At 42.0% G+C, this 15247-nt stretch overlaps 5 protein-coding genes across 5 annotated transcripts; 2 read left to right on the top strand and 3 right to left on the bottom strand.

The window, feature by feature from the left end:
* Positions 1-251: 251 nt before the first annotated feature.
* On the bottom strand, positions 252-1634 carry MELLADRAFT_88623 (uncharacterized protein; the record flags this gene model as incomplete). The annotated part of the gene is made up of 5 exons (XM_007411959.1): positions 252-487; positions 569-716; positions 784-941; positions 1015-1113; positions 1196-1634. 5 exons carry the CDS (start codon positions 1632-1634, stop codon positions 252-254), a joined length of 1080 nt encoding a protein of 359 aa, XP_007412021.1.
* A 301-nt stretch (positions 1635-1935) lies between these two features.
* MELLADRAFT_52966 (uncharacterized protein) lies at positions 1936-2240 on the bottom strand (the record flags this gene model as incomplete). The annotated part of the gene is made up of 2 exons (XM_007411958.1): positions 1936-1973; positions 2042-2240. The coding sequence occupies 2 exons, from the start codon at positions 2238-2240 to the stop codon at positions 1936-1938; spliced, it is 237 nt and encodes a 78-aa protein (XP_007412020.1).
* Positions 2241-3712: 1472 nt separating this feature from the next.
* Positions 3713-4440, bottom strand: MELLADRAFT_56604 (uncharacterized protein; the record flags this gene model as incomplete). The annotated part of the gene is made up of 2 exons (XM_007411957.1): positions 3713-4124; positions 4211-4440. The coding sequence occupies 2 exons, from the start codon at positions 4389-4391 to the stop codon at positions 4063-4065; spliced, it is 243 nt and encodes an 80-aa protein (XP_007412019.1).
* A 3016-nt stretch (positions 4441-7456) lies between these two features.
* On the top strand, positions 7457-7869 carry MELLADRAFT_108228 (uncharacterized protein; the record flags this gene model as incomplete). Its single annotated transcript, XM_007412085.1, has 2 exons — positions 7457-7514; positions 7622-7869. The coding sequence occupies 2 exons, from the start codon at positions 7457-7459 to the stop codon at positions 7867-7869; spliced, it is 306 nt and encodes a 101-aa protein (XP_007412147.1).
* A 3343-nt stretch (positions 7870-11212) lies between these two features.
* MELLADRAFT_72314 (uncharacterized protein) lies at positions 11213-12886 on the top strand (the record flags this gene model as incomplete). Its single annotated transcript, XM_007412086.1, has 8 exons — positions 11213-11386; positions 11447-11531; positions 11605-11730; positions 11805-11883; positions 11965-12076; positions 12175-12269; positions 12346-12463; positions 12534-12886. The coding sequence occupies 8 exons, from the start codon at positions 11213-11215 to the stop codon at positions 12669-12671; spliced, it is 927 nt and encodes a 308-aa protein (XP_007412148.1).
* Between the last annotated feature and the right edge of the window lie 2361 nt (positions 12887-15247).

Here is a 15247-nt window from a genome sequence, read left to right as displayed (position 1 = left end):
ATTCAAGTTGAGGATCTGAAATACTTGAAAAGCTTTTGATGCCTCACAAGTACTGGCAAGAAGTGTTTGTGCAAGAAGGCTCATAAGTCTGGTCTTCGACTTGATAAAGGAATTTGACATGATGTAGACAGATAGATTGAATGATTGAACTTGCAGGCCAAGAGCACCAAAGTAGTTTCAATCGAAAGCTTGATATCCACAACAAAGTAGTCATGGGTTCAGGATGAAAAAAGAGAAAGTTGACTAGAGGGCTAGAGGTAAAGCAATCGACCGGTACGGATTCCGTGCCACCTCTTATTAGACTCACAAAGACCTTGTTTGATACAAATCGGCTCAATTGAACACGATTGACTTTGGGATGAAGGTGAGGGGTTCAGATGTTCTGACTCGAGTGGTGTTGTCGACATATCCCGAATGAAAACCGCAGCGAAAAATCCTATCGTAGTGTCCAATTTAGGATCAAAGCGGACCATCCGATCGGTTGATGCTATGTGCGGATGATGTGCCATAGGATCGTGAGCTAATCTGATTGGATTTAATGCAAAAAGTATAGCTTATCCCTACTTACCCTTTTCAGCGTCAGATCGGGGTCTCCCTAATCGCTTCCAAGGTTTGCCAGGTTTCAGCGCATCAGTCAAGTCTTTCAGCTGCCAGCCTTTTTTCGACATTTCGGGTTTGGCCAGAACCCTGAACACGACTTCTTCATCTTCTTCTCTCTATCGATAAACTTGAATCAGTCAATCTTGAAGGTAGGCAGAGGCTCAGGTGAAGCACTGGTCTTACCCAAATTGAGCAGGTCGAGTATGCTACCTGAACCACCGACTTGAAGCGCAACGCATGTGACAGAATCGTGGTCTGAAAGCGTGCTAGTGAATTGATACGACCCTCATCGCGTTTTGAGCCATCAAGGTGATCAAGTCGGTTGGAGATGCCCGAGCCAGCTGCATATCATGATAAATTGCGATAAAGCCGCGTCAGGTCAGCATAGACTCGACTTGAAAAGTAAAGAGTCACACATACAGCACGATGGATCGAGAAGGATATGTGTGACGTCGTGAAACCGTGGGTCATTGGTCTTCACAGATAAGAAATCGCCAAGAATGCATTCAACATCTGCCAAGGGACCCAACGTAGAATTAGTTTTACTGAACAGCGGGACTGTCATAGATTTAAAAGACAGGGAAGGTCACATTACTCCTACAGCCAGCTTTGGCAACCATGCTTTTGAGAGTCTCGAATCTTTCCGGATCTTTTTCAAACGCCCATACTTTTCCACTCGTACCAACTAATGCGCTAAGCATTGTGGTCTTGTTTCCAGGAGCTGCTGTAGCATCAATCACACACATACGCCGTTTAGATTCCTCGGGCGTCGGGCTTCCCAAAAGAAGCTGGGCGGGCATGCAAGAGGCCTTATCCTGCGCGATCAATCTACCATCAAGGTAGGGCGCCAATGTGTTGATGTTGACGGTCCGAGGAAGGGCTAGTACACATGTCAGATGGACATCACGTGCAAAGACCTGCTGTTTGTCTTCTGCTCTCTGAATAAAGTCATCGAAGTGAATCTCAGTCCAGCCAGACGCAACGAACCAATCCACGGCATCCTCGACACTCCATTTGATTATGTTCACACGCATCCATCTTATTGTTGCTGGTGATTCCTCATCCTCGTCGTGGATTTTTGTGGAAGCGCCTTCATTATTCACGCTTTCATCGAACAGAGCCTTGTGTTTTGAGATCTCAGAGGAAAGGAGCTGAGAGTGTGCTTCGACCGCCTGCCTCAGTTTATGACCTTTTGATAAAGAGATCCCACGTTGGGCAAATAGTAGGTCGTGAACTAGGAGAGTTGCCAGGGTTTCTGGGTTGGGGTAAGCGTGGAGATTTCGGGAGGGTGTAGCTGTTTTCCCGGGTGAGTATGCAAATGCTTTCTTTTCCTTGTTAAGTAGATCTATATTCTTCAATGTGATACGAATCGCCTGGCGGTCTGACAAGATCATCAGCTATCTTGGCAAGTTGATCAAGGGAGCTAGAGTTCGTCACACACATCTCAACGTCTGGGCCACCACTCTCAACAATCGCTTTCCATCACTGATGCGCCTGGCAGAATCCGCGGGTGATGACTTGTGGCGATTATGACTGGTCTTAGTATCGGAACCGGCAAGACGAAATACGATCCCTTTGAGGCTGCCTTGACGCTGATCTAAAAGATCTATCGCACGAGCTGCTTTGTTATAAAAATCCATCGTGAATGATCTGGAGGTGGAAGTATGGCGGAGTGGTAGAAAAGATGTCGATCATCAACTTTTTCTGGTCAACGAGAGACTTGACTTTTTTTCAAACAAAAAAGTCTTCTCGTGCTCCGGGTCCGACTCCCAGTACGAGTGCGCCAACTCAGTGGGAGCGTGCCCGAGCCGGGCCATGGAGCGGACTCGCCTCGGGATTCCGTCGTACCCGAGAGCGCTCGGTACAGCCCGAGGCGAAGAATCCTCTGTTGACCTGATTTGACCTCCGGTGTTCAAACCTGCTGAGCCTTTTCATGTTTATTGGTTCTATCATTTTTTTCCCTACTTCAACCTATCTTCCGAAACTCTTGTTAGAACCGGCAAATTGTATCTGGAGTTCTAGAATTTCAATGGTGTGAGTGATCTCCTACCAAATATTTGTTCCGGCGGCCCTAGGTAGAAGAAAGATACGGATGCTTGGAAACTCCTACTACGAGCGATTACTTCCTCGTGAGCGTACCACGCGCTCGTCAGGGGATTAGTTGAGCTTACCTTTCTGGGCTTTTCAAACAATTTTCCGAATTCCCGGCTGCCCAAGATGGATTTTCCTTGGGTTACATCGCGGCATGCAAGTTGCTGTGTCCACGTTTGGCTGTGGTCTCACTGACATGCCGTGACGTTACATGAGGGTGATACGATAAACCACTTGAGCATCTTTCATTGCTTACACAGGACACTCGAGGTGATGGTTCCATAAGGCGGAGAATTTCGGTGGATTAGAAGCCATTTCGGCGTTCAACTGCTTTGCTTTCGGCCTGCATCTGATGGATCGCGATGGTATCCCAGGACGCAGTTGTGTCAGTGAGTGGACCTCTTGAACGCCCCTTTGTCAACAGCTATATACGGTAAACTCTTTGTGTCTTGTGAAGGCTTTAGCTCCAGGCTTTACAGGCTAGAAGGAGTATCAAATTGCAATTGCTTGTTCGAGCTTCAAGGTTCAAATCCTCGCTCGCCCTAGCTTGGGATCTGTAAATTGATTGAGGGCAGGTATGTACATGATCGGCTCACCGTCTACAGCGTGTCGATGCCCTGCCTTTGTCCGCTCACCTACGACAAAAGCAGTGGTCGATTGAGGTAAGCAAGAGCTCGTGCGTACTTACGCCGTCTTCACCCACTTCGCGCATCCTGGTGAATATCAACTGGTGGGTCACAAACTCATAAAGGAATTTTATTTTGAATGTGAAGCACCAGGAAGCACCCCTGACCTTCACCTTTTTCCAATCCATCGACGTACATAAATTTGGTCTTTAACATCTCATTCCACACCTTCGGTTCCCCTAGGCGCCTTCTTCGTCATGGTCAACTTATTAGAGGCCAAAAAGCTCCTAACGCTCTCAATACACCCTAAGAGTAAGCCTCAACTTGTATGGCAGTTTGTAGCGTACATATACTTATTTTATGTTCCATCCGCTTTCAGAAAACAAGAATCGATACCAGGCGTTATCATGGGGCGACGAGGATGAAAAGTACGAAGAAGAGTCTGCCCCTTCGAAGGAGACACAACCTCTGGACGAACCATCAGACATTGTTATCTCGATCCCACCAGATTACTCGCAGCAGTATTCCCCGATCACTTCTCTCAGTTCACCGAAACACATTCCACTTGATTGGAAGTCGAGCCTCGGTCCAAGAAAGAGCGTTTTACGTGGAGTGATCACTGAACCTACTGCTAAGGACGTCGTGCCATCTCGCAAGAATACGGTGAAATTATCACGTGCGGTGTCTAAGAAATGGAAGTCCGTCAGCCATTCTACTGTAATCCGACGTATCTTGACCGTATCGTCTACCCCGTCATGCAGGCCAGTGGGTGAAGATCGTTCTTAAATTTCAGCTTGAGCAATACAAGTTGAGTGCTTTTAGTCATTCTATTAGTTAATGTTTTCTCAATAAATAAACAAAGCCAATTAAACCTCTTCTCGTGTTTTTTCCAGCTTTTTTTGAAATCTGAGTGCTCTGATCCTTGCAGCCTTTACTTCGGTTTCTATTTCTTGTAAACCCACCTCGATCGCAAGACTCAACCCACTTCATCAATGACGTTGGTCGCTTGTGAACAGGGCGGCCTGACTCTCTGATCCTGACAATTAGGATGCGAGCGCCGGGAATCCCATCCATTTTTGTAGTATTAATTTAGGCTTATCAATATTTACACCGCTCTTTCTTGACATTAGCCCCCCTCGTACGGCGTGCCAGGTTCCATAATTCTCTCAATTCATCTTCATCTCTTCGGGGTTGAGCTTGACATTAGAGGTGGAACTGTTGGGATCTGGAACTGTTACCATTTCCCTGTATCAAACTGTGACTCAAACCACGAAATTTGAAAATTGTTCTTCAATCACAACATGAGCACCACCCAAAACCCTGAACTTTATCTTGTCAGACAAATCGGGATATCTGATTGGATGATCCACTTTCAGGCTCCTTGGTTAAGATGTCCCATGTGTGTAATGCCCAACAATCAGCAGAACGCGCTGGCGGGTTGATAACCTAGGACAGATGCGCGCATCCAAAGCTGCTGCCTGAGGCTGCAGGCTGTTCATCTGACATCATAATCCAAATGGTGCAGGTGTCAAACCAAATGCCTGAGGCTGCCGCTATAGTGAGTCAATGAGGTCCTCGATGCAAAGTGAAGCATGAATGAGCATGATTTTGAAGAAGTTTGTCTTAAAAATCACGTGGAAGAACTGGATAGAGAATGCTTCCATCTTTTTTGTGGTGCATGGAGCAAAACTAGGCAATAAAAGTAAAATGATCTGGTTTTCTCCCCAAATATCCTGATAAGCGTCAAATTGAAGCTCTCCCTCTTCTGTTTGTTTCCTTTACTATCTAGATTCATTGAACCAGTACTTCATATGTACCAAACTTACATTCCTGCCTATCACTCACTGACGAAATTGCATCTTGGACTTTACAGTGGCACTGTATCTTCAGACGAAAAAGGAAGAGGTTACTGAAAATGAAGATATGAATATGCAATTTCCAGGGAGCGCTTCAAATTTTTCAAGATGCAATAAAGTCTACAATAAAATGCTAATAGCTATATTCTCATGACAGGGGTCAAATCGGTTGAAGTTCTATGACTAATTTATTGATACGTGATAAATTACCCTTGCAGCGAAGGCAAGAAGATCAGGTGATGGGCAGCGAACATCTTCTCAGACAAACTATATAACCAACCATGTAGATCAGGCTTTAGAATAAGAGGTCGTTCGGGTTTACCCAAGTTTCTTGATATATCTCACAATCAACTTTTAGTCATTCATATATCAATGATCAATCCACCAGAGTATTGAAATTCGAAGTTGAATGTTATCGCTTGACGTACAGTCTCAGATCGCTTTCCAACTTGTTTGTGAGTGGTCTCTTCCGAGGTATTGAGTCTGAATCGAATTGGTCTTCATGAATATGTTCAACTTCTACGTTTGATACCGATCGTATTTTGCTGGACTGAGAATAATGGCAAGTTGATAAGGATGAGTTCAGGTTGGGGTTCAAGATTCAAATTGATCGGTTAGACAATGGATTTTCATTTTGTCTTCAATCGTTATCATCTAAAATTTGAAACTGCAACTTATGACGATAGACAATTCCAATTTTGATTCTGAATTTATGAATCCGACTTTTGATGTTTGATGTTTGATTATCCAGTTTGATGGAATTGAATGAAGAATATCCCGTAGTCGAATTGGAAGAATGATATGTACATAATTGATTATGGTAAATTCATTTGCAGGTTCATTTGGCGCTGGGGAGGATCTGAGGGAATAATTATGTCACATTTGGACATATCCTATGTGAGATTTCTCGGGATGGGCTTCTCAGGATGTCCTTGATTTAGGGGGAAATGATTCATCAGATACCCTCTAGGCTGTAAGAGGACGTTTCTATGTATTGCTTCCTCTTATTCACTCGTGCTCACCCCTTTCAAGAGCTTCCATGACCCCGAAGCGTTCTATCACCAAAAGTAAAGACTCATTTGAAGATTTAGCGAAGGTTGTGACAAACCCATTTGACTATCATTTTATCTTGTCATCTAACGTCTCCCCCGTGACAAATAATCAAGGGAGATCATAGCCCAAATTCAAGCCATTGGGATGTTGAGGGGCGCTCCAAGTAAACTGATGAGGGTATCCCATTTGCTGATTCTTCAACTTCATAAAAGAAAACGCCAACACTGAGCTTCCTGGAACTTCAAAGACAAACCGCCGATTTGATTTTTTAAGTCCAGGAAGAAACCACAAAACCTTCGATCCTCGCCTTCTACTAGCGGCGCATCATAGCCGAAGGAGATACTCATACAAAACTGTTGGATTTCATCTGCACCGTCTATCTCAGGACTTGCTCACCTTGTTCCTAAGATCTTGCTGAGAGGGTTGACCTAATGAGAGGTAGTGGCCAATATGTCGTATGATGTCATTGTTGATGGATTGCCTACTATATCTTATTACAGGGCAGTATGGGAAATCCCTTTCCCGTTTTTTTCATTCTCCTAGTGGAGATTGAACCTTCCCTTTGAAGGTCATGTGCGTGTGGAAGAAAAATTGTGATTCAGACTGTAAACTCGCAGACCTCCTGAGAATATAAAAAGAATGGGTATCTTGAAATACGTCTTTCTGTCTCCCAATTCACAATCTCATTGACAAACACAACCTGATACATCTTCTTTTGATTTTTCTTGCATTTCTTGCCTTTATCTTGATTTTAAAAGCTCATCATCACTCCTAAACTCAACCAAGGCAGTGATCATATCGACTTGTTCACTTTACACCGCACGCCTCCTCTGCCTTGTTCTCGGCATTTTGCACTCCGTGTGATTTAAACACCGCCCCGCTCTAGACCCTCACCACCAGGCACTCAGTACAGATTCGGTGACCTTCCTGAACCCTCTGATTTATTTTCGTCTCTGGTTAGTTTCACAGTCACAGTCTCTTTTAATTCTCACCGAAATCACGCCTTAACTTTCTTTCCATTTATAAACCTCTGGTCTCCCGGCATTTCTCGCCCCAACTCGATCCGAATTTGTTGCCATTCTCATAACGTCTCCATATCAATCGACTTATCATTCTCAGCTACCCATCAACACCCTTGAAAGCTTCGTAATTTCGGGCCCATCTCTTGCTACTCTCGATTCCATACCATTCACAAAAAAATCTCAAATCCAACACCAAAAATCAAAGACGATGAAATTCTTCAGTTACATTTTCCCTTTTGCCCCTTCGGTATCACCCCAAAGTTCGCGTCAGTCGCCATTCTTTTCCTCTTTCATCTTATTTTATCTGCGATTCTTTTGTTCCATGTAAGAACACAATGGCTCAATTTTCTGTTCTTTATTTTCCATCAAACAGCCAGGCTCGAAGAGCAACGACCACTGGCAGATACCTCTGACTCGCCACCTCCATATGTATCACTCTACCCTAACAAGATTGCAATCAATTCAGAGTCTCAATCACATTATCATCTCGATCAAAAATCTCAACAAGCAAGACCTTTCCCTAAAGATTGGCAAACTTCAGTAGGACCCACGAATAGCGTCTTACGTGGTACGGCTAGACCGGATGAGAATGTAGGCCGAAGAGATGAAACAACAGCATAACGATTCCCCCCTCTGGTGCTTGTGAGTCATTTCCTCTCTTCGACCTTTGGCATTTCTATCACTCTGTTTCTAAGAATGTTCCATTTCTTATCAGTTTAGACAAAAGTGACTAAGATGAGGTACATGGAATCTCTAAGTAGCAACGAGCAGCATGAGAATATACTCAACCCATCTACTCGCACCTCAACTTCCAAATACAATTATCCACACTTTCTATTTTTCGATTATTTTGTTTTTCGTCCATTTCTTGTTTTTGTTCTACTTTTTTATTCTATATCTTCAACAACATGTAATATTCTATATCTATAGACAGTTTTAACTTAGACTTTCCTATTGTAATATTATTATCATCTTTCAAATCATTCACACATTTGTCAAAAGAAGCGAAACCACTGTCTTTTTTGTGAGCTTTGTTTTGAGCAGTCTTTTGACTTTAAGGCCAATTAATAAAACTATTCATTTCTTGAACAAATTCGTAGTGAAATGGTTATAAGAAAAACAACAAAAGCCCATAAGAGAAAGAGTCTTTTAAATGATCATTAAGATTGAATGACTAAAATATAGAAGTGAAGTACAAAATGAACAAGGGTGTAAAAAGAATGGATTGGCTTATTGGAATAGTATCTTGATCACATCTCTTGAATACTTTGAGGGAGATTGTTGACCATGAATGGTGAACAGCTCTAATTGGACATTGTATCTTTTCACTTGTGTTTCTGACTCCTGCACATGCAAATCCCAACTGATCATTGTCAATCTCGTGAATACCGATTCTACAAATGTGAACTGTTTATTCTCCGCTACTCATTGACTTTGAGAACGCGCTGTGATTCACTGATCCCACGTGTTAATCTCGATGCCATATCATCTAGAAACAATTGAAATTCTTCACTTCTACCCAAACACCCAAATCAAACAAGATGAATTTTTGGGTTATATTTTCAGTTTTATCACTTCGTTATCATCCCGAAGTTCGCGTCCTATGTACCATTTTATGTCTCTCCTTTTTGAAGTTCTTTTCTCTCTGCAAATCAGAACACAAATACTTAATTTTCTCATATTCATATAACACCACAGCCATGCTCGAAGAGCAACTTGTATCCACACTTACGTCACCACCACCAACCATATCCAACAATCAACTCGAACAAGATTGTGTTGAGTTCTGAACCTGAATTACAATATCATCTTGATCAAAAACCCCAACAAAGACAACATCTCTCGAGAAATTGACAAGCTTCAGTGGACCCAATGACTAGCGTCTTACGCGGTACAGCTAGACCAGATGGGAAGCCAGGCAGACGAGCAACAGTATACATATATATACTTTTTGTGAGCTATCTCTTCTTTATTTTATCTGTCATGTTTTTTTACTGGACTTTTTTTATACCGGAGCAAATTTGTATTTGGGGATACGCACCTACAAGTTCACTTCTTTCATACAAGCTATTATTACCAGAATTCAGCCACTATTCCAGTTGCTTTCAAAGGTACAGCTTCCTAGAGTATAAAGTTTAAACCTCAACATCCATTAATGATCTTCAAGTCAAAAGATTTCAATCTGGTCAACTTTCAAGGTCTCGGTAATTTTCTTCCATTCAACTTTTCCATTCTTTGTTTTTGTTTTCGTTCAAGTGATTGTTCTTCGATTTGAATTTTCTTCCAGTTGCATTGGAATTGAGCATTGACCGCGAAGTCTGGAACGTCGATCACCAATAGCTGATTGCCAATCGTTCGGAAGAGGTCTGGCTTCTAGCTTCTGGCACTGCGAAGGATGTTTTCTTGTAATTCTAACTAAGTTTGATAAACCGGTAAGAGAAAGTTCAATGAGTTGCCAGTGGATGGGATCATAAAGAACCAAAAGACTTACTCAAAATGGATGATTGAGTGAATGATGAGAAGAACTTCTCGAGTCTTGATCTCACACGTTTGACTTTTATCATGATTTGAAATTTTTTAGATTGTAGTTTGTCCAGGGATTATTAAAGGTCAAGATTATTAATGATGTCAAGTCGACCCCGGAGTTCGGTCCGAGATAGATCAAGATGTAGGAGAAGATGATGGTGAAGGTGGTTTTAACATATGAATTGATGGTGATATGACTTTTTCATATAAGACCACATGAAAACAACGATGATAGGCATCACCATGAGGGGATATTGAGTGTCAGATATTGTGGGGGGGAGATAGGGAGAATATGAGATAAGATTGAATTCGCCAAGTTGATGACTCCTTGGATGCCCGCCCCCACCGATGAAATCTCTTTCAAGATTAAGAACTGATTTTGATTGGAGTTAGAGATACATACTCCTGTTGCTCTTCAACAAATCTAAGAACTGATTGAGAGAGGTGAGGCCCGCGTATCATTCACGAGTCATCAATAAATGAGATAAATACTCAAGACCAAATCTGCTACCATCTGCGTGACTTTCATGTAGTTTGCAAGAAATCATCATCGTGTCTGACTCCTGGTAAGGTTTGAGAAAGTAAATTGAAAGTGTTGGTTTATGTAATCCTTCGATCCATATTCAATCATGCCTGCTCAACCTATCAAAGCCCCTCCCTCACGAGTAGTCGAGGTTGAGTAGACATTGACTGGCTGTTTTTTCATGAGCCATCTCGGTATCAGTCATCAAGATTGATCGCATCATAAACATCTTCAGGGGCAGTTAGGGGCGTGTACTTGTTCTACCGCCCCAGGGATACCGAAGTTTTTCATTGAGCAATTCTCAAGCTTGAAATCGTTGTCTTCCATATCTGCAAAGTCGATTTCACAAGGCCCGAGTTCGCCAGTAAAACTCCAACAGGATGGCGGGGAATTCAGTACTTTTTCGGGTCTTACACTTGCAGCTTGTAATTTTGTAAAGCTTGTCCCCTTCGCTGCGCCTCTTTTATCAACCTTCCAATTCGGTCCTAAGAAAAATGATGAGGATTTTGTTTTGAGCGTATGAAACGGCTATGCTATATTGCTTTGGATCACGAAACTATGACCCTTCAAATTTGGATACGAAACCAACAACCTGAATGAAGAAAACAGCGGTGGAAGACAGGAAGGTAAAACAGCGGAGTTTGTCGAACAAAGAGGTGAACACAATTGGACCACCTTGAGTGTTTGTAGAGCGGAGTCTGTTCTTCGCCGAGCTCAATTCGGTGTGTTGTAGAGTGATTGGTGGAAACCCTCAGAGGGGATTCGGGAAGCCATGGTGTGGATGCACAGAGTTTGACAGTGAGTGGTGTTCTGTGGTGCTGAACTCTCGTGTCGATCAAGTTGTCTCAGTCAGGCTCAAATCGATTTGGACATCTTCAAACTCTTCAACACCATCAACTCACCAATCAAACTACCATGGATAACATCGCACTCATCGATCCAGATCTCCCTCTAATTCAACCATTACCTTCACCTACTTATTATCCATTCGCAACCTTAACCAAACCAATTCATCATCCTGGAATCTTCTTACTCGAATTACATTCTCCACCTGATAATCGACTTACTCAACAATTCATCATTCATACTGTTAGTCAATCAAAAACAATCACATATCGAGCTTAATACTAATTCGGGATCTTCTCTTAGGTTTTACCTGCTCTTTCAGATGTCGAGAGAGAATTTAGAGCTTCTCGTATCAATAAGCTCGCACCGGCCGATGGATCTAGTTCAGGTTGGTTTTTGTTAGACAAAACTCACATTCGAATTCGAATCAACGATTGAAAGGATTTGATCACCACTACCAGGTTGGAAATCACCCGAATCACCAGGTCAATATGCATTAGTCACTTGCGGTTCTTTGGATAAGAATAGGATTTACAGTAATGGATTAGATCTTCAACAAGCATTTGCAGACGAAGGCTTCTTTAGACGTTAGTGTTGGTTTTTATGGTTTTCAATGACGATTTGGACTAGAGATGATCTGATTGAAATTGGCGTTTGATAGTTGTATTGAACAAAATGTACTTGAAGCTTTTCACTTTTCCGATCCCTACCGTAGCAGCTCTCAATGGTCATGCCTTTGCGTAAGCTCTCCTTTTCTGTATGAGCTTATTGTATGCTTCCTATAACGGATGTCTGATTTCAATTTTTTGGATCTCTCATAGTGGAGGGTTTGTCTTAGCTTTGAGTCATGATTATAGAGTGATGAAAGATAACAAAGCAAAGGGTAAAGCAGTGATGGCTATGAATGAAATTGAATTTGGAGCAAGCGTTCCGGTCAGTGATCATCGCCTGATCTTTTTTTTCGTCCCATAGAACTACAACACGTTAAAATGCGTAGGACTGACTTGGCTTCTGACTGTGTGACAAAGTAGCGAGGTTTGTTGGCTGTTTTAGAAGCCAAGTTACCAAATAAACAACAAGTCCAACGATGTTTACTCGAAGCACATCGATACGACTTTCAAGAAGCGTGAGTATTTTTTAGCAATTGACATCAGTCATTCCTTTTGTCTCCTGTCTTGATGGCTCTTTTTTGATATATGAAGACTTAAGCTAGGTATCATTGACCAAATCGCACCTGAAGCCGATTTGATCAATCAAGCTCTTCAACTCGCGTCCCAGAAATCAATCCGTGCCACCACTGGAGTTTATGACCTCATCAAGGTTTGCACCTTTTTACCTTGACTTTCAATTGACAAAGTATCCAGTTTCTGACTTTGTATTTTTTCTTTAGGCCGATCTATATAAAAAGACGATCAAGATTTTGACAAACACAGATGAAGGTTATATTCATTATGGTTCAGCAAATGCAAGGAAATTACATCAGTTGGGTATCAAGCATTTTGGAGTTTCTTCAAAACCTAAGTTATAGAGGAAATAAATTGAACTTCGAAATATAAGCTACATGTTCAGGTTAATATTGCAACGTGAAATGATTAGTTCATGTAGGGATTTTAAGACTATCAAAGAAAGATTTTGTAAGTGATTTAGAACATTTGTAGGTTTAAAATAGCAGATGAGGTTCATATGTATATACTTTTTTTAAGATTATGTAATGTTTAACACAGCACTGGTATTGTGACCAATAGGACACCTCTAATTTAGATTCTGTTTCCTTCCTTTTTGATCCATCTTGTCTAAATATGGTTTACAGTCCAATCTTATGTTAAGGTGGGATAATTACCAAAGTCAATGGTATGCTTATCTTTCTAGAGCAAGAATAAATTCTTATTGTCAAATATTGACTTCATCTTGGAGATCAATACCCCACGGATATACTTTATCTTGTGAAGCTTGTGTTGGGGTGATAGCTATGATGGTCAGGGTGAGCATAGCAAGAAGTTACTGGACCATGTGTCTCACATCTTGTTTAGAGTTTCACATTGGTGCTTCACATACAGAGTACCACCATGTCGCACCAGCATGACAGATAAGTTCTGAGAAAGCAAAGAGTCTTTGTTGTGCCAGTGTAAGTCACAATTTTGAGGTATGTTGCATTGGTGAATTTGAATGAACCAAGGAGAAAAGATATGTACAATATCAGGATGATACTATGTGCAATCCCAATGACCATATATCTGGGAGGAGTTCATTTCAACTTGATTTTGTATATGTTTCCTTTGTAGGCTCCAGATGCTTGAAGTTTTTTGTAAATACATAGGTAGTAGTGGGTTGCTCTGGAGCTTCCCAGAGCCTTGTTCATGCACTATCTTGATTGATATCTTGATCTTGATACCAACAGAACATGAATGAAAGGTTTCAAGAAGTTGCTGACAACAGTTAAACAGAGAATCTTCATGAGAGCGGGTGATCCGTGCGAAAGGTGCGGTCATGCGCTGTGGTTTCAGATTACAGTCAAACCTCGATGTAAGCATCGAGTATGTATGCATATCACACTTTAAGCATTGAAAATTGTGCGCTGATTTTTGCTCCTACCAGCAACGGTGCCACTGTTACTTTACTGGTATCGGTATCGTAGCAGTATCGTAACTGGTGTTGAGTATTATATTGATGTTACTCAGTATCGGGTTTCCGATATGTTACTTGGGCTAGGTCCTCATAGGTATCGAAGTTTTGATACCAGTATTGGGTATCGTAACTGAGAAGCGATACAATACCCTGTATCAGCCGATACTGGTATTGGGTATCGATGGTATCTGACCAAAACCCAAGCCCGAGTGGAACTGGCTCCGAATCGGAGGCAGCAGGGGATCATGAGCTGCGCTATAGTTTCAATTATTGTATAATAGTCATTATCGCACCTATTCAATCCACCCTTTTCTATCGCTCAGACATGGCTTGGCACATCAACGTCACCAAATGGGCCAACATGTGGTCAGACCCACCTGAAAACGAAGGAGGAAATTCGATAGAGGTTAGAATCTTTTATCATTTGGTAGATTTTGAAAAGAATACTGACCCAAACGATTTGTTACTAACTTTTAAATATTATTCTTTTATCTTGTTTTATTTCTCATTTGATCAACTTCCTCCAAGATGCCTACGTCTCGTAAAAACCGTGATGATGCAAGCTCGCAACCACCATCTCCTACTCCCCGTCGCACAACGCGTGTTACACCTCTTCGTCAAAGGTCTTCCTCCATGATTCAACCTCCTGCCGACTCGAGATTATCAATTCAATCAGAAAGCGAATATGAATCCGACTTACAAAAAAACCTAGTCAACAAAAAAAACAAGCATAAAAAACGAATTGAAATCGAATCAGCCGTCGAATCGGAGTCAGATGCCTCTCAAGCTCAAAAAAACAATAAAAAAAAAAGCAAGCGTCAACGGATTGAATCTGAATTAGTGGATGAATCAGAAGGCTCAGTCAATCAAAGTCGAAGCAATAAGCAAAAGCGAAGTAAGACAGCGGTGGCGAAGAAACCTCACAAGAAAAATCAGGTATGTTACATTTCATGCTTCACTTATGTGGCACCCGATTCCTATACACAGCTGACCTCAAGTTCATACTATTGTCTGTGTAGAGGTCTTTGGCCTCACCCGCTTCGTCAACTCAGCCTAACGTTGTTGTGGACCTGGCACAAGATTCGGAAGACGAACATGTGAAAGCTCATCCGCGCAAGAAACCAAAATCCGAGGCACCAGATTCTGAGGTAGGCAAGGAATACGATAACATAAGGGATTATTTCAAAAAAAACCCTGTTCGTGGAGGGAACGATGTAAGTAACAAACAAATACATATTTGGTCATTCTTTTTCATTTCTTAACCTTTACTCGGTCATGTGAGGAAGTGGAAGCTAAAGCGGTTGTGGGATTTATGTAGCCCGAGGAAGGTCCTTACAACTCATTTACTTGCAAGTGGTGTGGCGAGGATGCACGAGCGAGCGGTGGTTCTCCTACCAATCTTTTTGTTCACCGCGATGGCGCCAAACAAGCAAGTAAATCAGGAAAGCCTGGTTGCAAAATGCGCCATCGAGCTATTGC

The sequence above is a fragment of the Melampsora larici-populina genome (assembly GCF_000204055.1).
Source record: "Melampsora larici-populina 98AG31 unplaced genomic scaffold MELLAscaffold_28, whole genome shotgun sequence".
Lineage (NCBI taxonomy): Eukaryota > Fungi > Basidiomycota > Pucciniomycetes > Pucciniales > Melampsoraceae > Melampsora > Melampsora laricis-populina.
Note: the sequence above shows the minus strand (reverse complement) of the source record. Positions and strands in the feature narration are given on the sequence as shown.